The 25,772-nt window shown below is 40.5% G+C and overlaps 1 protein-coding gene across 1 annotated transcript in view; it reads right to left on the bottom strand.

Annotated features, from left to right (window-relative positions):
• Window positions 1-1,809: 1,809 nt before the first annotated feature.
• Window positions 1,810-25,772, bottom strand: part of VWF (von Willebrand factor) — a 247,585-nt gene continuing 223,622 nt past the window's right edge. Inside the window, exons 43-49 of the mRNA XM_029911665.1 lie at window positions 25,309-25,349; window positions 21,458-21,586; window positions 16,202-16,300; window positions 15,122-15,250; window positions 13,510-13,549; window positions 5,443-5,540; window positions 1,810-2,134 (exon numbers count right to left, since the gene is read on the bottom strand). Coding sequence (XP_029767525.1) covers window positions 1,949-2,134; window positions 5,443-5,540; window positions 13,510-13,549; window positions 15,122-15,250; window positions 16,202-16,300; window positions 21,458-21,586; window positions 25,309-25,349 — 722 coding nt within the window. The 3' untranslated portion in view covers window positions 1,810-1,948. The remainder of the gene's footprint in view (window positions 2,135-5,442; window positions 5,541-13,509; window positions 13,550-15,121; window positions 15,251-16,201; window positions 16,301-21,457; window positions 21,587-25,308; window positions 25,350-25,772) is intronic.

Raw genomic sequence — 25,772 nt, 5'->3', positions numbered from 1 at the left:
CAGTCTCCTAAGAGCAGTCCTATGCAGCGATGTTATATTCACCTTACACAGAAGGTGTACTCCCCCATTTACACATTTCAGCTGGTATTATTTATATGATTTTACAAGTTACCCCTCTCCAACCCTAACTTGTTTTGTTGTTCCTTCCTTATCTTTGTTCTGGATACTAACATTCCAGGTACTGATCCAGCAAGGTACTTCGCTATCTAAGATATTGAATGGATGCATCTTGATTTTTGACAACTTTTTTATCCACTTATGCCAAATGCTTACTTCTGCAAATGTGAGGAGTTATGGGATACTTAGCATAAGTGAACAGGATTATGGTGTAGGCTGGTTTACACGCACACACTGACAAAATGGCCGATGTTGGTATGGTGGGTCCTGTGCTTTTCTTGGTGGGGGGCTAGGACGCCACCCCTTGCCTCTGTTCTTGGGGCCTGCTAGTGGCCTGGGAAGGTGGTAGCGGGAAGCAGGGGTGGAGTCTGGGTTTGCTCCTTGTTCTGAGCCCCAGCCCCTCTTTCCCCCTTGGGTAGGGTTACCCTCGGTCCTTGACGCTGGGGGAGGGAGTCTCCCTGCTCTGCTGGGGTAGGGTCTCTCATTCTCTGGTTTTTCAATTCTCAGCAACACGCCTCCAAACTCCAGTTCTTGCTCCACCCTGTCTGCCTGAAGCAGGTTTTTTTTTTTATTAGGTTCCTTACAGGGCCTTAATTGGCTACAAGTGCTCCAATTAACCTGTAGTAACCTTTCCTAGTCTACAGGGAACCACGCCTTAATTAGCCTAGGCTTTTCGCCCACCCACTTCCCAGCACCCAATAAGACCACTCTCCCACTGCTCCCTGGCCATGTTGTATCACAATATATATAGGCATGCATTAACTACACCATAATTGGCCTACACCATATCTATCTAATATATAGTAGTTAGATAGAAGTGATGTGGATAATGCATATTATTAACATGATATATATTTATATGCTTCTAGCATCTATATTAGTGAACAGAGGACAGGACAAGGAAAGCTTTGCCATTCAGGGAATAGATCTTGAGCCAAGCAGACGTGACAAAAAATGTATATGATGGTTGGCTCACACAGAAGTTGGGGGCTTTTTTGATTAGGGAAACAAGGACTACTATGGGGGTAATGCTTTGTGGTTATCTTGTGGATAGGAGACACCAGTGATGGATTGGGGAGGCGGAGGGGGGCAAAGACAGATTTAGAGGATCAATGTGAATTGATTTGGAATTGGAGCAGAAGATCCCATCACTAGAATCAGACTATCTCTGGAGTAACGGATGCTTGCACTGCCTGTGAATGAATAGAGAACTTCAAGGATGTCAATCAGCACCGTCCACCAGCACTAAGGAGTCTCTTTAGCATTCATTTGTAGAAACGTTGCAAAGTGATACTTGGCTGACTGAGTCATAGTCAGCTATGTTTCAGTTTGCTGAGAACATTATCATCTTTCTCATACCTCTCAAGCTGCTGAGGCCTAAAAGTGGGACACAACGTGTGGCAAAGACCCAATATGAGGGAAACAAATAAATTATTTGGTCAGGAAACTTGAAATACCATGGGATTCATTTATTCAGTGTAAATAACTCCTTCTGTAACCTCTGGTTCATATTTTCATTTCGTTTTCTTTCTTTTGAGGTAAATAATATTCAGTGATAAAAGTGAGGGGAAACCAAATTTATGTAGAACAGAGGTAACTTTGATATTAAATGAGTGACATCCCTTGAAACGAGGGACACGGTATGGGTCACACTAGCAGTCCAAGTAAAGCAGTCAAAAAATGCTATTAAATAAGCTTTGCATTTATTGTTTGGTATGTTGATACAATCATTTGGAAGAAAGCAGTCTAAAGAAAGAAAGTGAGATCTGAATGGTAAATTCCTTAGCCATTAAAAATAAAGGTTAAATGAAGCAGCTTCTGGAAAGGTTTACTATGTACATTTACGAGAGAAACAGTCGCACTGCACTGCAGATGGTACTTCATGCTGCACCACTGTGCCATTGGCACAGCGCAGAGAGACGTTCACCGGAACTGTCTGAGTAGCTGAACAACAGGTGCACTCATCTTCAAGTCTATTCCTTTCAATAGAGTACTTGGTTTTGCTTCTGCATTTGCCCTGAAAGTGAAACAGATACAAAGTTTGAATCTTGCCAAATAATAGTTTACTCCACAGATTTCTGATAAAGGTCCAAATTCTGCCCTCAGTTTTATCCAAGCAGCCTCAAGGAAGCTAATGGAAGTTTTTGCCAGGACTTTGGAATGGATTCATTTGATTGGTCTTCATTGGTTGTTGGTCTCATGCTTCATGTTTTCAGCCAAATGCCAAAATATTATTTCCCATCTCCCTTGACATGTTTACACACGTAAGGTAATCCTGAGCAACAGCTGATGTCACACAAACAAGCTCGTACACTAAGATATCCTAGAATGTTTACAATATTGTGGTAAGTTTGATAGGCTCAGATAACAATAGGAAACAATAGGAGTGGGGCTTTGGGCACCGTTATTACAACAATCTTTAAAGTTTGTATTTTAAAAAAAGCTTGAAAAGAATTGTATTCAGCCTGATCTAATAGGGGATTGTGGACTTCAAAGTACAAGACAGGCCAAAGGCATCTTAACTTCTGTTTCATTTATTTCTAGGGCATCCATAACGCCTGTTGCCCTGCACACTGATCACCTCCATTGCTCCCCCCACACCATTCTCTCCAAACACGTTAGTTCCTTTTCCACAGTTTTCTAGTTTCTCTCTATCTGTTTTATATTCCAGCAACTCAAACTGTACACAGTATTGCAGCTGGTTTAAATTTGTTTGACTAAATGAAAATTTTTAAGGAAAGTGTCTGATTTTTTCCACAAAAGCTCTTGGTTTATGGGTGGAAAAATCAAGGATTGGTTTTCAGCAATTTTTGGCCAAACAATTTTGGTTTTCTGCTGCTGAATTTTGACTTTTTGCCAAAAAATGAAAATGTTTCTGATTTTTTTAACAAAGTCAAAATTATCCAATGACAATTTTTATAAATTTATTTTTTATTTTCCATTTTCATCACAATTTTCTGGGAAAAAAAATTCTCCAACCACCTCTACACAGTATTCAGTTTTACCAGTGCTGCATAAAAAGGAAAAAATTACTTCTTTGATTCCATCTGTACAATACTGTTTCTACACAACTTAATTGCATTTATGCCAAACATAATGAAAAAACCCACAAACTGAATATTCCTCTTTGATTTCTAACAAGTACTTGTCCATCCATTTGTGCTTATCCTTGTTACATTTTATTTTCCCTAATTTATACAGATCAAGTTGTATCATACCAATATTTTTTACATTATTAGCTATCCATGTTCTGTTTCTCTATTATTTAAAATGTGTAAAAACAAACAAAAATAATCATAATAGTCCATGAAACAGGCCAAACTCTGTAATCTTCACTTTAGTTTTACTCAATCCTTATTGTGCCTGTAGCCTTTCCTGAGGGAAACCTACCATTGATTTGATTGCACATAACAATTTACATTGTAGCTTGTACTATTCTAAACCATTGTATAGGTTGTAATGTAAAGGTGTGTAAGTATCGCTTGCTAGCATTTCTGAGATGAAATGCAACAGTGATTCTGCTCTACCAATCACAAGAGGTTTTAGGAGTGGAGCTCATAAATGCGTTACCCAATTAAAATTGATCTAGTAGGCAGCCTCTGAGCACACCTGCACATGACTTAGTTGGCAGAATGCCTATCTTCCCTGGTTTGTGAATCGTAAACAGAAACAGGTTCCTCCCTGCAGCCCAGACTTAGGCATTAAACTCCAAGAGAGGGGTGGAGCTTAGCATACACCCTTGTCATCGGTGTCTCCCATGGGCTAGCTTAGGCAGCTCCCCACCTAGTTTACAGGCTTTGTGGATCACATTCTAAGGTGCCTGTCTCTCCCCATGTATTGTATAGGAGCCAAGACACCTAACTCAGGCTTTGTGGATCAGTGTTGTTCCTGTGATTTTTCTAGGCACCTAAAAGTTAGGTTTTGTGACACTGAGCATCACAATGCTTAAGTCCCTTTTTCTGGGCCCACGTGTTTACCCAAAATGAAATATGGGCTAGATTTCTGAATTAAAATCTTCACACTAGGAAATCTGCCCTGGATCTTTCATAGCCACACGACCCAAATAGCCACTGACTTAGTGGATAGAGATGATAATGTAGCAGTTTTCTTATTTTGGAGTTAAGCAAGTATTGGACAGCATTTCTGAACTGTTGAAATGTCCTCTTCCCTTAAGAGTTTTATGGTTTGAGAACAGCAGCTGGAGGTCTTGAAGCCCATGAGGCACATGGTCCCAAGTCACTGCACCCAACTCCACCCCTTTCCAGCTGGTCACTGAAAGGAGAAAGATGCTCCATTTGGCAACTACAGCAGTCAAAGAAATTATCCCTATGAGAGAGTGCTAAAAGAAATTACCCTCCCTAATCCCAGTGGGGTTTAAAGTAAAAATTCAGGCATAATAAAAACAGAATGGGAAGTTATTCTGTTGCAGCCAGCCTGGGAACCAAGCTTCTCATTTGTTTCCCAGTGCCATCTATCAAAGATAGAAGGGGACATCTGGAAGGAATGTTCTGCTCCTGTTTCAGATTGTATCTGCTGTATTACATGAGCGGAGTGATGGGGAGGAGAATCCCGTGGCATTATACTTTTGTTCAAATTATGGAAATTGATGGGATATGTGGAACATAAGAGCACAGTGTGTAGGCTCAAATACTGAAGTCACGTCAAATCCTACAGAGCTGTTTTTAAACCTGGGTGCTTACATGTTAGGCACCTAAATACTTATTTAGGCATTGATGTGTTGACTTAGGAGTCTAGAAGGGGATTTATGTACCTAATCTTAGAGTCACAGATTTGAAAATTGGGCCCCATAAAATTAAGGGTGAAATTCATTCAAGTGCAGAAGATCCCAGCAAGGCAACTTAATATCCACATGTCTCTCCAGGAACTAGAAGCAACATGAATGGAGCTTCTGTGTATTGTAAAGTGGGTTTTCTTATCAGCCCCAAAGAGGGGGAAAAATCAGGTTAGACTAAATGGAATCAAATGTACACAGCTGAAACTCCTGCAGAGACAGAAGTCAATGTTCCATTCTGTTGAGTGGAATGGAAGCTAGTGAGAAGCCAATGACTTGCCCTTGGGTGGAATAGGGAAGCAAATTAATTCTCTTCAACAAACCTTGTTGAGATCCCTGCGCAAAGGCCATTTACCTTGGCTTTGAGCAGCGAGGGGTGAATACATGGAAGAGTCATACCTTTACCTAGCAAGAGGAGGGAAATAGCACTGCGATTTCCTACTATGCAAAAATGGAGCAAACCACTCCTTTTGAAAGTGTGTCGTGTTTTGCCACAGTTCTGTACTGACAAAATGAAAATAGATTTTTCTTACCTCACACTGGAAAATAGACACTCCATCTTCAGCCTCACAGCCATTGATATTCATATACGTCAGCCTGGAATTTACTTGTCTGCATTCTGCTTCTATACCTACCAAGTCAAGAAAGAAGGGGAATTTGCCAGTGGTTGAAGACTTTTTAAAAAAAAACATTCTGGCACCATTCTCTGCTTAGTACACACAAAAATTGCCATTGGCCATATGCCATTATTAGCAAGACCCCTAGTAAAAGACGTAGATATGTTTCCATGTGGTAATTAACACAGGTTACTGTGTATATACAGTACTGCAGCCTTAAAATTCCATTGAATACCACTGAGTTCCTGCATAAACCAATCAAAAACAACAGTAAAAAAACACCTTGCTGAATGACCAGCGATATATTAAAGCCCCAAGATGGTACCTCACCTGGCTCTTGTTCCATTGAATAATATTTATTATAAATCTATGTCTTGTTATTTTTTTCCCAAATAGGATTTTTGATGGACTATTGTTAACAAATAAAAGATGTGCTCTTGCACCACTGCACCGTTTTCAGTATAGACCTGCCCATAATAAGTTACAACCAGAAAAATACACCCCTTTCCCATTAATTAACAACTATTGAAGTCATTAGTTGTTGATCCTGATTGGCTCCCAAGTGCAAGAGTCAGGGAATATACTGCAGAACGGGATCACATTCTTTCACTGAAATAAACACTGCGATGTTTAGCACCACTGGTATAAGAAGGTGCAATTCCAGGGGGTGTCAAGAAATGAACATCAGAAATGACTTTGGATTGAAACGTCCCCTTGTCAGCACCAACTTTCAAAATGGACTGACAGGGTTATTTCCTATGGAAATTTACTCTGGAGATATATGTTGAATTTTGTGGCATGAAAATAATGGGGTTAAATTCTCCATTCCCATTGGTGTACTCTGGGGGTAAAAGCCTGACTTCAGTCACTGGAAGTTTTGCCATTGACTTTAATAGGGACAGGATTCCATCCTGAGCACCTGCCGTTTGGTGCTCTTGACACTAGAGGATAAATGCTGACTGTCCCTCCTCTCCGCCTCATGAAGAATCCACATAAAAGGCAATACAGGACTAGACCTGCAGAGCGTCTTTGTGGGTGGGATGCTATTAGGCTTGGGGAGGAGCCAGAGTGCTGTTGATTGGTCCCATGAAGCAGGGCTACTGCAGCCCATAGGCTGTGGTTGTTACTGGATAGCAGCTCCCTTTTCCCTCCCACCAGCCCTGTACAGATCCAGATTTTAAACATATATAGTTTTATACATAAGATAATTTGGCCCAACCACTTTATTCATTTTCCCATGCTAGCTAATGATTTGCGAAGGAGCTAATTCTAAGTGGCCTTTCTACACACAGGAAGCAGTGGTTCTTCATTTACAGTGTTAATACAGCACCATCGCCGTGTGTCAAGATGAACTCTTACTTTAACTCTAGCTAGCAAGTGAATCTATTCAGCGCTCAAGTCGATTCTTTATCAATTAGAATCTATTTTTACTTTCTGTATTGTCCCTCTCCACAACCATTCATTTGGACAGAACACTGCAATCAGCTGGCCAGCTGCAAATTGACCAAAGAAATATAACTTCCCTTTGATGTAGGTGTCCTCCCAGCAGCTAAAGAAGCAGCTTCCCATCTCTTTTCCAAGATAACATTCCCAGCCTTATTGCTTTTCTGCCTTTCTAGCGCTTCACAAGTGATCTGAAAAAAGCTCCACACGCGTGAAAAGTGTTGCTGGCTGCAAGGCTGGAAACGCCAGCTCACTTTCAATGCTTTAATCACTTTGTTTGATAAAATGTGTCCAAGCAGAGTGCAGACACGGACAGTCACAATAGTCGACACACATCCCATTTCAAAATAACTGTCATCAGACTGTCGCCATATCTTCAATGTTTCTTTGCTCCCAACTGAGAGATGTATTGTCCAATCACATCAATTTGGTTTATTTATTTTGGATTTCATAAGGCCACACCCCCTCCAGAGAGGTCAGGTCACATGTACATAATTTAATGAAATGGACAGTGTCAAGATCAGAAAGGGAAAAAAGGATGAATAGCAGAGACACAACTATGCTTCTTTCAGGGATGGAAAGAAAAGGACCATCCTCTCCCTACACAAACCACCGTATCCCTGAGCACCACCACTTCCTATCATCTCACTCCTGCAGGCAAAAGCCTAAGAAAAATGATAAACCCAGCACTGTTTCCTGAGGCCCAGAATAACAGGGTCTATTGGATCAGTTGGGGAGCAACTACAAGAGTGGAAGGGCACCCAGCCTTGAAAATATACAGCTACCAACTCCCTCGTGTTGAAGACAAGGAACCATTCACTCAAGCACTCGAGCTGACCTCAATTGCCTTGGCATACCACAGAGAGGGAGGATGGCTTCAAAGACAGCCAGTGCCCCAGCCAATATCAGACCAGAGTCAACACCTTGATTTGCACCTTTAACAGAACAGAATCTATTTTTTTTTACAGTTTTTTTTTCATATTGAATAGGCTGAATGACCTGGAAAGGTTATGCAACCTGTATGTCAATCTTTACAGCCACGAGAAATTGATTATTCTATTATCTGGAGTATAGGTAACAGGCTACATATTACTTTATTATATATTGTGGGCTTTGATGAATCGTTAGGCCATGACAGACATTTAATTAAAGGGATGGGATAAAGAAGGAAAATTGTGCACTAGAGGAAGATTACCATTTGACTCAAAGCCAGTAGCCTGAGTAGTGTGAAGGAGATCTGATCACCAGAGATAGAGCTCCTTTTGAAATTAGGTGTGTGAGAGAGGGAGTGAGTGAATGTGTGTAAATGACATGTAAGGTAAATATATTGTGAAGACTGAAGGGTTAGTATTTATATAGTGCATTTACTATAAATGCTAAGGATTGCTTTTCTTCTCTCTGATCTTGACTGTAAATGTACAGGCTCAGATGTTCCAAGCCAACTAGAACATTTAACCACACAATTAATTTCCATTACAGCAATGTGACTAATGCCTTTAGGTGGTTTTTAAAATCTCAAGCTGCTTGTTTGTGATTTTTCTATTATCCTGCATACAGACTGCTCTTAAATATATCATTTTAGTTCCATTGAAATTTTGGGACTTACTGTATAATGACTGACAACTGGGATGATACTTATTAAGTTGCAGTCATTAAGTGTCTTTGGAGAGAGTGAGAAAAGTGACCTCCTGCACCCTAAACAGAAAGTTCAGGCCACTTCCTTTTTTTATTTTTTTTCCCGACTTTAACCCGCCCCAGCAATGAGATCTCATGTCCGAGTCACCATCCTTCCTTCCACTTACCACTAGAAGGGAATCCCTTCCAATCATATCAGTCTGTATAAAGTGGCCTCAAGTAAGTTAAGGGCTGTTATAAAGAGGATTATGATCAATGGTTCTCCATGTCTGCTGAAGGTTGGACAATAAGTAATGGGCTTAATCTGCAGCAAGGGAGATTTAGGTTAGATATTAGAAAAAACTTTCTAACTATAAGGAGACTTAAGCTCTGGAATAGGCTTCCAAGGGAAGTTGTGGAACAGGTTGGACAAACACCTGTCAGGGATGGTCTAGGTTTACTTGGTTCTGTCTCTAAACAGGGGGCTGGACTTGATGACTTCTCAAGCCCTATATTTCTATGATACTATTATTCTAATACCAATGGTTAATTGGCTGGAGGGTTCATGTCCGAGTGACAAAAGCATTCTTTTCCCTGAGGGGGTCGGCAGTCCTTTCCATGACTGCTTTATCCAGGCCAGCACCTGGTGGTGACACTAGACAAGACAGGCTGTCCTTAGTGAGTCTGGGAGCTACAGAGTCAGGGAGAACCACAGGGTCAGTCTGTTTAAAGTGGCTTCAATCAACAAGCCCCTTTATATTAAATTATAACCAATTCCCATCTCTTCTCTATCATGAGGGACTCTGTACACGCCAGCCTGCAGAAACAGGCATGCTGTCTCTGAAACACTTTCAAACTTTGTCCATCTTGGGAGCAAATGACCAGGATGAAGGCTTAAACCCAGGTCTCTCACATGTGAGTGAAGAATACTAGCACTAGACCCCTAGGGATGGTTAACCTCATAATATAACAGGCTGCTCACAATTCACTTTGATTACTGGGTTTGGTTTACTGTGCTTCACATAGTAAGAAAGAATGTAATTTCAAAGATAATAGGTTTCATTCAGCCTTAAGATATGCTGGCTCCTGCCCATGGGAGAATATGCCAGGAAGAAGACTGCAGTGGAGAAAGACACCTACAAGCTTTGCTCCAGAGCTAGTCAGTGCCAACGTAACAGTGGATGGCACAGGCTGGAAGATGGCATGGCCAAGGCTGATTCAGCACTTCCCCTCTACAGGTGATGCTTCTTAGGAACCAGAGTCAGAATTTAAAATCATTCTCACCTGGTAGCACCTAATGGCAAAGACAGCCTGGGGGCAAATGCCACCTGCCCTCCCTGGATGTGAACCCTCCCTTGGGTAAAGTAGCCCCTGCTGGCACAGAAAGGTGTAATTTTCAACCCCACACCAACAGAGGTGAATTCATTTTTTGACATCTGTAAAACATATGTAGCATGGTTTGGAACTGGGATTTTTCTCTGTATTTTCCTTACAGTATGCAGTATATTTCCCCACTTAGTTAATTAAAGGCTGTAAGAGATATAGAGAACAGATATGCCTTGAATGATTAATAACCATTAATTCCTCCTGGCCCTCAAAAATTAGAAAAGCTATCCACCTCAGTTTATTCCAAAATAGTTTCCACCTAGGAAGTTAAGACAATAAGAACATGGTTCATATCATGTGAGACACTTTGTCTAAGGACACACAGATAAGCTACAGTTGGGAGTTCCACTCCCCAAGAATAGAAACTAAAATGGCACTGTTAATCGCCTAAGCAAGAATCTCTCATAATTTGCATATGGACAAAATTTCTTCCTTCCTCTCAAACTAGCTAAAAAGAACTCCAAAAAGTTGCCAGGCAAGGTTAACATCCTAATTTCCTATGAAAAGTGTCCCACTTCACTTTGCGAGTGGGTCAAGAGATGAGTGGGGAAGATGCAATTTAAGCAAACTAGAAATAAACCTGCTGTGAGATCGAAGGTTACCCCAAAAAATCCAAACCATATTTTCACCCCCAACTATAAACTATATGTTTGCCTTGTAAATCAAATATCATATATAATCTGTTTTGTCCCATCAGTTTGTCTTTCACCCCAAACTTGAAACTGCGCATTTTCTTGCTTTGTGAGTCAGATCTACATCTCTTTATATGTGGATAACATCTCTCATTCAATTTCAAATTCTATATAACATGCAATGTTTATGTACAATCAAAGAATGTATGAAATAGGTCCATCAAGTTTGGAAGATTATAAGGCATTATGCTTGTTTCCATTGGAAATAACTGTGGCCCTTTAGAAGTAATAGGAATTGTATGGCACAAGGAAGAAGGAATGCTGAAAGATTTAAACCAATATGTACCTTTGGATCATTAAAAGAAATTGCTTAAAAAGGAGAAATTTCCAATTAATAATATGGGCTAATATTGAAATATAAGCTTTGAAATGGATCAAACATAAAAAGCCTCCGATAAGAAAAGGACTGGAGAAATTTTTTATACCCCATCACCATCTACAAGATACCGATGGAAGGAGCAGAGAAACTGAGAGCTGAAATCTGAGCACTCAGTTGGCACGCGTCCAATAGAAATAAGAGGGAGCTTCCCTCCAATGAGTCCTAAAGTCAGGGCATATAAAACTGAGGTCACCAATCATGTGAGACCCTGAGTTGACTGAACCGACAATGCTGCAGAATCCCCAGTGTGATGAATGCCAGGATCGGTCTCATGGAAAGGACTCTCCTCACATCCCAGGGTTAAGAGGATAAGATGAAGTGATGAGATTTCATTTCAAAGATTGTATTTCCCTTTCTGTTCTTTAACATAAAAAAACTTCAGGTTATCTTGATTACGTCTACACTCTCTAGCGAGACACCAAGTAACCCTGTTTTAGATTTTAACTAATACATGCTCGCCATTGTAAACCCAAGCAAATTGGCCTAAGAGAGGTTTAAAACAACAATTTTAAGCAATTGTTTTTCATATTCTAAATTTGTCCCTTTTGGTCCAATCCATTTAAACAGCAGGGACCACGTGCTTTAAATGTGCCTTGAAGACAAGTATATCCTTGGAAGTGTGATAAATGTATTAGGGACTAAAGAATTGAGCCCATCTTTTTCTCTGCCTCTGGCACATAATAATCTAGTCTCCTGTGGGCTGTAATCCTTTGGTCTCATTTTAGTTGTGGGGTTTAGTGTGTGGATGCAGGGTGGTGTCGGTGGCCTTTGATATACAGGTTCAGACTAGATAATCAGGTGGTCCCTTCTGGCCTTAAACTCTATGACTCTATGGTCATCAGTAAATGTAATGAGAAATCTTGGTGATTCGCATTGTTCCTTGGTATAACTGTGGAGTCTCAACTCTAGTCTGTGATAATTGTTTGAAGACTTGGCTGTATCTACACTTGAGTGGTGAATTGTTGATTGTTTACTAAAGTGGTTCTGGGTGAATTAATAAAGTTTTCAACTGTCCTGAAAAGAACCCAGTGTTACAATTAGTAAGCTAGCTCCCTGGATTCAATAAAAAGGTCTTATCCTATTGGATTCCATTCTATACTGGCTATAACACTTATCTAGTTTGTTAGATTTCAGGTCTAAGATCTAATTGGCATCTTGGTACATTCATAAAAATTGACACACACACACACACACACACACACACACACACCCCTTTCCCACTTACAAGTCTCCCTCGATCTTTTAAATATAATGTGGAAATGTGTAAGGGTTAATAGACAATTTTCAATATTAATTCCTTGCTTGAAGCCTGGTAGATAAAAGCCCTCTTAACTAAATTACCTGTGTGAGCCATTCAGCCATAGTCTATTATCTCAATAGCTTCCTGACTTTTATTTCTTAAACCCGGAACTCACTGATATGTAGACAGGCCATGGAAGCAAATGCTCGGAGTTAACTTCTCCAAAGTGGTATATTGTTACAGCAATTACTGTGGTTGTGCAGTGATGGTCTGCTGTGCTTGCCATCTTTTATTTATTAGCACATGCCCAGAACAAATAAAAGAGAGAACAGAGGGCACATGAGGTGCTGACATTTTGACCTTAGAAAGGAGTCTTTTTTTGTTAAGAGCTAAAATAACTTCATAATTATTCACCAATTTATTTGCAAAGTTGCAAATTTAAAGCCTTTATGTTCATAGAAATATTCAAAGGTTAGTTTGGAGATAATCGCACAATTCTGCAACCCTTATTCATGCAAACAAACCCTGGAATAGCCCAGCTGAAATGAATGGCATTATTTATGTAAGGATCACATGACTAAGGGTTTGCAGGATTGGCCAAAACTGTTTATTCTGAGACCCAGTCAAACTATTCATTATGAATACACACTTGTTATGAATTTATCTCACTTTCTGCTTATTAAATCATTCATGAACAGATCGTGATTTCCATATTTATTATTCAGTTTTCAGTTTTCACTGGATTGTTTTACTAAATAATTTTAAGCCTATTGAGTGCTCACAAAACATTTGCTTCATATAGTCAATATCGGGTTGACTGATTGGTCACCCAGTTTGTGTGGAGCTGTTCCTGATCTCTGGCTAAATTACTGAAATTGTTTCAACAGGAAAATACTGAATGATGAATAATAAACATTCATAATAAATTTTGGAATGACTGATTATTCACGCTAAAATGTGTGAAATTTTGGGGATTTGCCAATGTTTTCTAGGCATACCCTGCTGTAGTCTAAACAATCATGAATAATATGACCACACAACTCACAGTGAGACAAACTTGGTGATTTTAGTCACACAAATATGTGAATCAGCGTTGACATTTGTTTGAATTTTTTGAATTAGCTCTCTTTTACTGTACACATATCATGGATGCAAAACATGGCTTCTTATGTAGTAGACTACATTTTGAGAGGTTGTAAAAGAAAGATGTTTGTAGCATAGTTACTTACATGTTTCACAACAGGTATTGTCAATTTTTGCAATTTTACCCTAAGAGAGAAGACATGTTGCAGTTTAGGCACAAACAGTATTTACACACACATCTAAAAATAGTCAGACTTATATTCAATTTCTCTAAATAAGAAGTTATGAACTATGTTCCTGTGCTATACATATAATAGAAATATGTAGAAATACTAATTTTCCTATCATTTGACTTCATTAAAGTTTAGGAATATTAAACAGCTTTAAAGTTTTTCCACACAACCAACTGATATTGCTCTTAGGGCATCATTATCTTATAACACCTGAATGTTATTCTCTGTACAAACCAATTTTTACCTTTTGGAGCCATAACTCTGACGACTTTCTGTGTTACTGAGGGTTAAAAATGGGGCACATGTAATTATATTTTCATTTACGTTTCTTTAAAATGGCTGCCACTGTTACCACTGGATCTCTGACCCTGCTTCAGAGAGTCACCTGAACCTGTGAGTCAGTAACTGAATAGGAACATATTTAGGTCCCAGATACATTTTGAACATGTATTTTAAAAAAATGAGAGCTGGATAGTGGGACTTACCAATTAAAAAGTCAACTATTATCCTTTGGTTTGAAAATGAGACCACCGGAGGGAGATAATACACTCAGTCTACGGCTTTGTGCATATCCCATTATTTTTCAAATAGTTTTCCTCTATACATCTCTACTCCAGTTTATGGAGGTATGTGCAGTAGTGACAGCAAAAAGGAGTACAGTTTTCATGAAAGGCTTTTATCTTTCTGAATAATGAGTCTCAAAATCGCTGTTCACTTTGTGCATGTATGAGAGAAATCCACTATATAGGGTGGGCTTGCCTGTGGCCTCACTACCCACTGCTATGTTATAAGAAGACACAGGCAGGCAGAAACCTGCAGTAGCAGCAAGTGCTATATCCTTTAAAAGACCATAGCTTGCATTCCACGTCCCAACCCAAGGCTGGCCTCAAGTTATCAAGCAATGCAGAAGGGGTTGGGTGCAGAGGGACTCATAGAGCATGTCCAGTAGTGCTCCCACTCCCCATGTTATTGCACTAGGGAGTGCAAGCACCTGGATTTAGGCTGCTCCCTATGCAAAGGGGAAGACTATCTGCATCCTCCTCCCATCTTCATACTCAAGAGTAGCCAGAATCTGCCCCTACATCGTATGCACACATGCACTTTAGTGATGGATGAAACACAAAGTTTGGAAGTTCAGTTCCACTGAGACTCCAAAAGCTCAGATGCTTCTCCACACTTCTTTGCTCTGAAAACTGGACTAAGAACATTATGAGATCAGCATTCCCCCTCTGTCCCCAGCACTTCCTAGCTTTAGATGGGCTGGAAATACTGGAAGATCAGCTTTTCCCATGTTTATTACAGTCCCATCTGCAACCAGGATAAGGAGGAGCCTGTGACATTTATTATATAAAATAAAATAAAAACTTTTCTGAACCTAAAAAAAGTTTGGGTTCAATTTAGCTGCGGTGTAAGGTGGACGCTTAGATTACCCATCCCTAATACACATACGGGATTTATATAAAGCCCCATAAACATGACAGAATATATTCGGAAACATGCAAGCAGGACCCATTTCACTACTTACTCCTTCAGCCAAACATCTCCTGGAATCGAATGGAGGGCAGCCAGTGATTCGTTTTTCCCAGATAAATTCTCTTTTCTCATTTACTTTACAAGAATGACTGTCACAGCCATCTTGAACTGTCTCATTCGGCTGTAAAGATTTAAGAGCTGTTAGCTTAGCACAAAAACAACCTGGAAGGCCACAGTTTTCAGGAAACTATAAAGTTTGACTGTTGCTATTATTTCATTGTCATTCAGCTAACATGCCTCAGCAGAGAGGATTACAAAACATGGAAAACTTTGCTAAATATATGTGTGTGTCAGTAAGACCATCTAGTTTTAATTATTTATTTATATGATGCCCTCAATGTGCATAGTACTCTGCAGACATGTGAGAAAGCACGTACCCTGCAGCCTTATTAAGTGCCAAAAACGGATGTCCTTGCCTGAGTCCTCACTCTGGCAAAATTCCCATGGTTTCCAAGGGGAGTTTTGCTGAATAAGGACTGAGTAAAATGTGAGCAACAAACTTGGGGATTTGGCCCTAAGTTTGTAGCTTTGTGTTCTGTCTTTTGAGGAAAACATATATATGAATATTTAACCTTAGTTACCATGGGGAGATTCTTAAAAGGTCAAAAATTAGACCTAAACGAACTAATGAAAAAAGGTACATAGATGCTACTTGCTAAGACACGCTGCCAGCTTTTTAACAAGCAAAGAGCCTCTGATGTTTAAGGGAGTGCCCCAGGTCCATTTCAAATAGCTGTTGGTCATTTAATGAAATGAATGATGAACAAGTATTAAGCTATAACCAACAGGGCAACTGAATTCAAACATCAATCCAGGGACAGTTTTGCTGGATTCATATGTTGTACTGACCTTTATTTGTTCCTGTCTTGTTCATATTTGTTTGAATTTAATCCAAAACATGGGATCTTTGGCCTCACACATCTCTAATTTCTTTGAAAATATTGGGGTTTGCAGCTGCTGTCTAATTGTCTAACCGAAGAGGGGCAAAAGAATAGGTGCACCAGTTGTCTCAATTAAAAGCATGGATGACATTTACGCTTAGTCAACAAAAATGAGTATGCTTAAAACAAACCTTCAGATATAGGATTCTTCCATCTCTCAACTTGATACCACATGAAGTTGGCACACATCTCCCACAGCAGGAACCACTGATTTCTTCCATCCTGTAGCTCTACAATACAAGTAAATTCGCTGTGGCATTTTTCTTGTTCTCTGGACCCCTCCACCCTCGCTCACAAACTGAATGTAAGTTTTGGATATGCAATTAACAAAATTACATTCATCAAAACATCTCTAAAAATCTTGGATGGGCATGGTCTAGTTAAATGATTTTTATAAAACTTGACATTATCTCTTGTGCTGTTATTGTGTGGTATACTATATAGATGCTGCAGGTATGTTACATTGTATAATATGTGCAGGCCTGATTGATCCTGTGTCCACTGACATCAATGGCAAAATTATGGTGCTGGATCAGGGCCATGAAGCACAAGTGGCTAAAAAGCTGCCATGTGCCATATGAACCTTACATGCAGCATCAGGCAAGACTTCTCCCTAAAGCCAACACAACTTGCAAGGATGCATGAGAAACCTAGACTAGGAAAAAAAGGGCCAGGAGATTGGTGGACAGTATAAAAGAAGGGAAGGTGGGAGGAGGAGAGATTAGGCCAGAGTGGAAGACTGAAGTATGGAACAGAGAAAGGTAGGATGAGAATGTAAAGGTAAAGGAAAGAGATGGAGGAGTGGACTAGAGGAGGAGGAAATGGTGAGAATAGCAGAGAGGGGGATGGGGAGAGAGAATCAAAGGATGGAGAAACTGGCAGATAAAGTAGGGGGACAAAGAGAAGTGGTGAATGGGGAAGGAAGTGAAGGATGAGGGAAAGGAGCAGAAGAGATAGAGAGATCAATCAGCAGTGGATGGTAGGGAAGGCAGGTTACGGGCAAGAAAGAGGTAGAGAAAACCAGAAAGGAACTGAGTTAACGTATGAAGACAATAAAAGTCCCCACTACAGCTTCTCCAGCTCCTAACTTAACCAACAGCTGCTTATGATGAGCTGAACATTTTTAAGACAAACAAACACTTTCTGGATGAGCCAATACATGTATGTTATCCATATGTTTGTTTTAACAATTTTTTTTTAAAGGAAACATTTATGTTTTTACAGTAACCATTAAACCATCAGAAAAAACACTACTTTATTATTTAGGTGAACTGCTAACCTTTCAATTTCTCTGCTAGCAAAAATGTGAGTTTAAAATGCACCTAGAATGGTTCACAAAATAACATAAAATGATTAATAGACTCCACTGTAGTTTGCAGCACTTCCCAAAGTGCTGCATTTACTTACATCATTTCAATGGCTGATCATAGGTTGATACCTTGTTGAGAGCACATATGCTAAAGTGTGATTTGTTCCTTATGACAGTGGCTTTTAATGGGAATTAGAATGAAACACAGGGTCCCAATTCAGGAAAGCACCTAAGCATGTGCTTTAGACCTACTGACTTCAGTGGGACTAAAAGAGTTCATCTGGGTATAGATGAAAATTTCCTTTTGTTGAGAAATAAGGCCCACACCATTACAATAGGTATGGGAATGGGGGTATGCCCAACCCCCTGAAATTGGCTCCTATTGAGACAACGTTCACAGCCAGGAAAATTCCATTTTACTTTCCTAATTTACAGATTATATTAACTATGAGGAAAAAGCACAACAATTTCTTCTATTGAAGAGCATGGGAAATTCCCTCTAATGAAACAAACCCAAGTCAATGTCAATTTCCACCTCTGTTCTAGATGCTCCATTTGTCTCCAAGGTGGACTGGATCTCCAAGAAATGAAAATTTTAAGTAAGCATAGATATATTTTCCTATTCTTCATTGTGTTAAGATCTATAGATCCATTACAATGGGATTTTTACAGCAGTGTGCCTCCAGGGTAGAAAGCAGGATCATTCTTTAAATGTGGACAGCCACAATTAGGTAAATTATGTATCCTCTATCTTTCCCTGGGCACTGAAGGATGGAGAAGAATTCTACCTAAAAATGACATTGGCTAAAGATTGGATGATCAATATGTAGATCAGGGTGAATTTATGTATTGATGGCCATATGGCCAACAACCAGATGTCAATACAGATGATGTGAGTTCTCTGCCATAAGTCTTTCAGTGCTCCTACAGATTGGACGTTGTTGTTTGACAGAAGAACATTTCCTGAATTAAATTTGGGAATGAATGTGATGACAGTTGTGAGAGCTATTTGTCCAAATTAAAAGTAAAATACTTGGTCTGATGCAAGCAAGCTCCCAACTATATAAATTCATCTGACTGCAGATAATAGATATTAGGAAATCTACTTTTAAAATATAGTAAGTATAATGACCCCTGCAACAGGGGTTCAATTTGAGTAGTGCTGTAAGGACCAGAATGAGGTTCTCAGGTTGTGCGCTATAACCTTGAGGGGCTAGAATTAGGGTAGTTGCCCTAAGGATGCATTTAATGTTGGGGATTGTACAAAACTTCCTTTTCTTGAACATACTGAGAACATCAGAGGACGGAGATTTTACCTTCTGCTTGGACACTCTCATAAAGCCACATTAGAGGCCTCCTGGAGGAATTCAAGGCCATATGTCACTTGCTTAATGCAGTAGTTAAACTATGGACGTTGTTTGTCCAATAGAATAAGTTATATTTGTTAACTCGTTTTTAGTGTCCATGAGTGATAATCACTTCATCCAAGTATCCACCTTGAACCTGTCTGGGGCTGAATGGAGGAATGGCTTTTGCAATAATGGACCTCTTGTGTAAGGTAGAGATGTCGGAAGGTCCAATGTGAGGTTAGTAAGTCCCAAGAACCACAGTCTCTTCCAACAGAAAGACATACGCAATATTATTGCTGTTCTCTCCTTCCTAGCTTTTGATCAGCCCTGGATTTGTGATAAAGTCTGACTTTATCACAAATCCAAGATACTCCAGAAACCAGCTCAGTCTATGTGTTGGTTTCACTCTCTCTGTACAGAGCCCTGATCAGAAAAATTGTCCAGAAAGAGATAAAAGCAAATTTCCTATGCCAATATTATTGCTACTATGATCCTGGAAAGAGTCCCTGGAAGCACATGTACAATCAAATGGTAATGACTGGAATTGGGGGGGGGGGAAAGGTGGCAGTTTATCTGCAAAATGGAAGAATTGTCTGTGTGATAGTTAAATGGGAATGTGAAGATAGAGCTCCTTTAAGAACTTATTTTGATGTGTCACCCTGCTCTATTAGTTATGGACTCTCTGGGGCTAGAAATGGGATAAAGAACAGCCCTTGGTGTGGAATGGATTATATCACTCTGATCTGAAGTAAAATGAAACTATAGCTCATGTCCTGGCATTTCCATGGGTTGCCTAAGATTGGGAATGGGACAAGGCTGTTCCTGTGATTCTTGCATAACTCTATAGAGTATCCTCTCTGAACAATGTCAAGTCACCATATTTTGACACAAGTTGTAGGCAGCGATTTGCTCCCAAACTGAAAGAAGGTGGCACCAATCAGGGGTTTAACTCCAGGTAGGGAAGGCTGGGAGTCATTCAGAATGCTCTGGGGCAAATGAAGGCCACTATGACTCTTGCCTCAGCACCCTGCGCTTGTTCTAGCTATCACTTGCCAAGTGCTATTCTCCTTTGTTGTACTTCAGGGAGTGTTTCACTTTGCCGTGGGACTGGTATTCTGTTCTAAAATGTCTAGCAGAAACCAAAATTGTAAATCTACTTTTCTAATGACTCTGTGAATAGTCTCAGCTTTCCATAAAGTTTCCTAGTAAGTGAGCTGGGAACTGATTTGCCTGCACATCTGATCTCAAGGGAAAAAGCCATGGAGCTATATCTAAGTGGAACAGATTTGTGTCCCACTATCTTTTTCAGGGAGAAGCCATGAAAAAGGCAGCAAGCATTTTACATGGAGAATGACCATAATTGCAATACCCCTGTCAGAATTGCTTCTGACTGCATGAGGAAGCACTTGGCGTACCTCAGATGACGTACCTACTTTTTTGTTTGTTCTTGGTTAGTCTGAGATTTTTTCATACCGAGGGGAGGCTGAGACAGTACCTGCCCAGACTTGGCTGCCTGTGAATGGCTTGTAAAGCGAGGAGGTCACTCAGTCAGGTGAATCTGATTGAAATCTCCCCCAATTAGAAAGGTCAAGTCCCTGATCACTGAGGAAGATAGCCATGTTTCTCTTCCGTCGTGACACCAGGTTGAATCTGGTCTGGTGACTACTGATGAATCTTCTGGACTTATAAAATGAAGGCTAGAAAGAAAGAAATGATAGGCCAAGAGGCCTGTTACTGCCCACTTGTTCTACGCCCTCTGGCATTGGCATTGTCCATGCTGTGTCTTGCCCCTCCATCTGTGCCCAAAGAGAGGAGGCAGTCGAGCTCTGCAGTCAAGAGGGCAGAGGGCTATAAGGACTCATGTGCAATTTTCCATCTGGTGTACTGTCCTTCTGGCATCACTCCCCTCATGGAGATGAGGGAGGAGGCTCTACTTGCCCCTAAAGCTGACTATTCCAATGCTGCTGCCTTCTTTCCTACCTAGGGAAGGGGGGAAGAGGCAGTCCCGGCTGGATTAAGTTGAAATGGAGAACTGCACTCTGCCCACAGAACCAGCCAAGCTTCCCAGTGAAATACTCAATACGGGGAGTGAAAACAGGAGATATGGACTTTTCTTTTTGCCTGTGACTTTTTCAGCCTAGCTGTCTCCCTGTACGGGCACCAGCTGCCACAAAAGCCTCAGAGGGGAAGCGGAGCTGAGGGGACAATTTCCCCAAAAGGCAAATACAGCCCAGGGAAGCAGCTGGGAATTAGACAGACGCATTAGTACGCTGAATTGTTAGGCAGGAATTTGAAATAAAGTTTGGAATTTTCCTCAGAAAAGCTTTGCAGCAGAGAGGTTTGAGCCGCCAGCTGCTGTGGGGGCAGCTAAAACTGTAGGGAACTTCAGGGCATGGGCATTGCCTGCTGCTAGTGACTGAAAGTCTAGTTCAGCCCACAAACTGTAAGCAGGCTGAAGTACCCATTGTAACAGACTTGTGGACCTTAGCACAATGAAAAATTAAATGCTTTCCTGAACTGGGGCTTTAGAACATAATTGGGATGTGACCTCTGACACAGATGCAGAAAAATACAGGACCGTACTGTACCCTTCCTTGGCAAGACTTTTGGGAATAGGGACAGTGGACCCAGTAAGCTCTGAGATTGGAGTGTATGCAATGGGTGAGGTGACCTTACGACTGCATAGATTTGTAGTCAGGAAAGTCCGGGATCATAGCATTCTCACTCACCTTGGGACAGGGTTCACAGGTGGTTTTTCTACAGCTCAGTTTGTAGTTCATATGTAGTTCATATGTGGCCCCCCTCTGGAGGCCACACTGACAATTCGTACATTGGTCCAACATCAGGTGTTCCCCTACCTGAAACATTAGAATCAGTTTGCAATGTTGAGTGATCATCTATTAAAACTCAAAAGAATAAGCAACTTAGCTTGAAACTGACTCATTAAATCTTGCAATACTGTTCTGGACTGAGGATAGCAACCAAAACCTTTCTGTCCCCAGCTTCAGAGACCCAATGCTTGTATCATCACACAGGCACAACAGGAGGAGGCTGTTCCTAACTAGCTGATTTATCTGCAGCCAACCATCAAGAGTTCACTTTTTTTAAAAGTGCCATCAAGCTCGCTAGGAAGAGGAGTTCAAGTTACAATGAGAGTCGGGTGAAATTTTTCAGATGAATAGTTTATTAGCTGAAAAATGCAGCTTCCATCCACCCAAAATTATTTGTGAAGTTGACACAAATTCACCAAATAGTTTCAGCCACAAAAAAGAGTTTGGGGCTAGATTCTTGGCAACACCCATCTTATAACTTTAGCCCAGTGGTTATGGCACCCGCCTGGGAGGAGAGAGACTTGAATTCAAGTTCCTGCTCAAGAGGAGGGATTAAAACCTGGGCTTCCCACATCCCTGGTGAATGAGCTAACTACTGGGCTAAAGATTATAGTGGGGGTGGAAGTACCAGTTCCACGTCCCTTTCTAATCCCCCTCAGTACAAACCAATGGACATATAACACTGTACCAACTCAAGCTTGTAGGCTTGGCTCAGGACCTTTTTTTCCCCTCTTATTTTAACCTTTTATATTGAATGTTCATGCTCATAAATCTGAGAGGAGAATAGCACTTGGAGGATCCAGACATAAAGTCACACTCATAACTTTTCCTTGTGGGGTAGGAACGGAGAGGAAATGTCATATGAAAAACACTAGTCTTTTTGATTATTCTTTACTCTGGAAGGTGCTCAGATATCGCAGTGATGAGCATAGTACAAGAACCTAAACAGAATATATAGTCCTACAGAAGCTGTCAATCCTGAATTGCAACATCATTCTTGCTCTACTTCCTGTTATGTCCTGAAACCCGCCCCACCCCCTCACCCCCAGTTATTCAACATTGCGTGATGTTTTTGTGTTGGTGACTCGCTTCAAAATACTTAAATTTCCGCCATTTATGACCATAGTCATATTTGACTCAGGCCTCTTCAAGTAAATGGCTAATGTATTATACATAGTGGCTCAGTAGCACTAGGTTTTTGCATCATATGTAGTACGGAGGAAACCACTAGAAAGTTCAGTATACAGGGAATAATGTACTAAACTGTAGATTCCCCATAGGAGCGCATGAAAGTTCTGAAATTCCAACATGCTAGAAATTACATTTTTTCAGTAGAATAGCAAGAAATTAAATTTATGTTGAAATCAGTGTTATTTTGGGGGGAGAAATTTGGGGTTACACTTATTAAAGACAAGCTGGAACCAACCCCCCCTCCCAGATACTAATGCCCCCAAACTTTTGGGAAGTTTCTATCAGGATCCAAAGTTTGCAACATAAGCACCATCTGTAATATGTATATAAATTTCTTCTCAGATCAGCATGTTAATGGGCCTTGACAGTACATTTCTGTCAATGAACAGAGTTTACAGTGTGGGGGAACTGAGTAAAATAAGGAACGGATTATTTTTTTCCATTTGTAGAATACACCTATCAAATATTCTCTAGACAAACTTATAATAAAACATCAGCATCTGCTAACCCACTGTTAGCTAATGCAATCAAAATAACCCCCCATAAAGCTAAAAATGACTCTAGTCTCCCTCAAACATGACACTCAATAAAAGCCTGGGAAAACAGATGAGTGTGACAGCTAATTCCATTTGGTAAATACAGCCACCTGCTTGGAAGTCTGCATTTAAAGCCTGCAGCATTATTTAAAACAGTGGAGTGAGTGCAATAGACCTACTGGAGTATAATATTGGTAACCAGATACAAAACAGAAATGTAAAGGGATTAAGGAAAAACAAAGGGCCACAATAATCTAACAGATCTGTAGTGAAAGATTCCAAACTTGGACCTATTCACTGAATGAGTTAATGGAGGAAGTTTTCCCTTGATACAAAATGAAACATGAAGCCTATTTTTAAACAGTGGTTGTATTCCCAGCATAAAGTTTTGAAATCCAGGAAGTATAAATGTCCTGGGGATACCCCATCTTGATTCCTGACCAGGACTTTAGAACAATCACAGAACAGTGACCCCAGAATATCTGTCTCAACTTTTATATTCTGCATGCTGGGACAGGACATGGGGAGTTCCGAGTGTGTTGTGGGAATACTCATACAGGGTAACGCTGTCGGCTCTGCAAAAGGCCAGCACAAAGCCTCTTCAACACTCCAGTGTCACCTAAGCCCTCCGCACACATTGCCGAATTAAGACCACATTTGATTAAATAAATGGCTCATTCTCATATAGAACAGTAATACATTTTGGATCAAAAATTGCAAGACAAATCTGTATGTTGCTGGGTAAAGAACTAAGATGAGCCACTCATGCAAGGGACTTCAGGGTCAGGCTAGCAACAGCACGCAGGTGTCAATGCATTGTTTAGTTGCAGCACAGAAGGCCAGTAGACATCCTAGAATGCATGAGAATGTAATTATTATATTACATGACCTAAGGTCATGATTAGGGTCTGCATGGAGTATTGTAGCCAGGTTTGGACACTATAAATCCCAATAGGGATGAATATATTCTAGAAAGGGTAAATAGGAATCAAAGAAAGGAAGCATATAACAACTTAAAAACTCATCCCACAACGTGCTGACAGAAATTCTGTGTTCCTCTGTGGATTTCATTCCGTGGGGAAGGAAATCTCTTATGCAGAAGGAAGGAATCTTATGATGACAGGGCTGTAGTTCTGATCAGATGACAAGCTTATGCATACATTATGTGAAAAACAAGAGACTGAAAAGGGTTCTTATTGCAGTGTGTAGTAGGTACCACAGAGATTTGGGGATAGTTATAATTTTAAATAAGCAGCAAGAGGGAAACTTATGGACACTCCTGGAATTTAGAGATTAAAGTTTAGGTTAAATGCATGGAGGGGCTTGTTCGGAATATTTGGAATTCTCTGTTACTAGATTTACTGCCAGAATATGGATTTAAGAAAACAATGGACAACTGCTAGGACTCACCAAAGATAGCTTTGGGTATACATGAGCTCAGATGCTTAACTCTGATCATTCCCACTGTCATGCATAGGGTTAAACCAGCCACTAGATGTGAGGAGGTCGAGAAGAAATTTTCTCTCAAGGCATTTTGTTAGGGATCTTTAGGGTGAGATGGGGTCAAGTAGTGAGAAGCACTAAAAGCAAAGGAGAGTTTCCCCTCCCCTCAGATGCTGTGCTGAGTGCTTTCCATCCTATTTGAATCTGCTTTAACCTCTGGGTGGGGCAAGGGAAGTTTCTCCTTTCTCTGGAATGAGCAAGGATCATCTATCGGCATATTTCTCACAATTTGTTTCCTGTGATTGTGGTGGTCTGAAAGTACTTACAAGGCCCCCATCATTACAGTATCCAAAGAGGTGCCCAAGGTCAGACAGGGCATCTGTGGCACAGCGAGGAATTCAACCCGGATCCCTTGAGCTCCAGTCCAGTGTCTAACCAGGAGACCACACTTTCCAAGTCTCAGTTTGAGGAAAGTGAGTCTGTAAATGGTATCTACATAGTAGTTCATTTATACTCTACAAATTCTCATTAAAATATTTAAATATCTTAGAGGCATTTGACATAAGAATATTATCTTACCCCGAGAACGGTGCCATTCAGAACACAACCATTCACAGGTTCTGGAAAAGAAAACATATACTTATTAGTGTTACCTATGGCACTGCAATAGGTTTTATATATTATAGCCCTCATCCTGCATGCCTGGTAAAATTTCCACTGATGTCAATGGGAGCTGTCCTTGCATGAAGATGGCAAGATTTGGCCCTACCCATACATCATACCTGCCAGAGGCCCTAATTTTGGCAGTGCTGTCCTGAATTCCCCTTCTGAATCTTCCTTAGCGGCCTATTTTTTCAAATATGTAGCATGAAGTCCCCTACAGTTCAGGCTTCCCACTTATAGAAGATCCCCTGATAGTTGCTCTATCAGTGGTAGACTCTTCTCCTTTTTCTCCCCACTCTCACTGTTCTCCCCCATTCCTTTCCTCACAGCTTCTCACACGAGTATTTCCGTAAGCCAAGTTAAGAGGCAGACGACAAGGA

Source organism: Terrapene carolina, unplaced genomic scaffold (assembly GCF_002925995.2).
Source record: "Terrapene carolina triunguis isolate 2854851 unplaced genomic scaffold, T_m_triunguis-2.0 Scaffold112, whole genome shotgun sequence".
Lineage (NCBI taxonomy): Eukaryota > Metazoa > Chordata > Testudines > Emydidae > Terrapene > Terrapene triunguis.
Note: the sequence above shows the minus strand (reverse complement) of the source record. Positions and strands in the feature narration are given on the sequence as shown.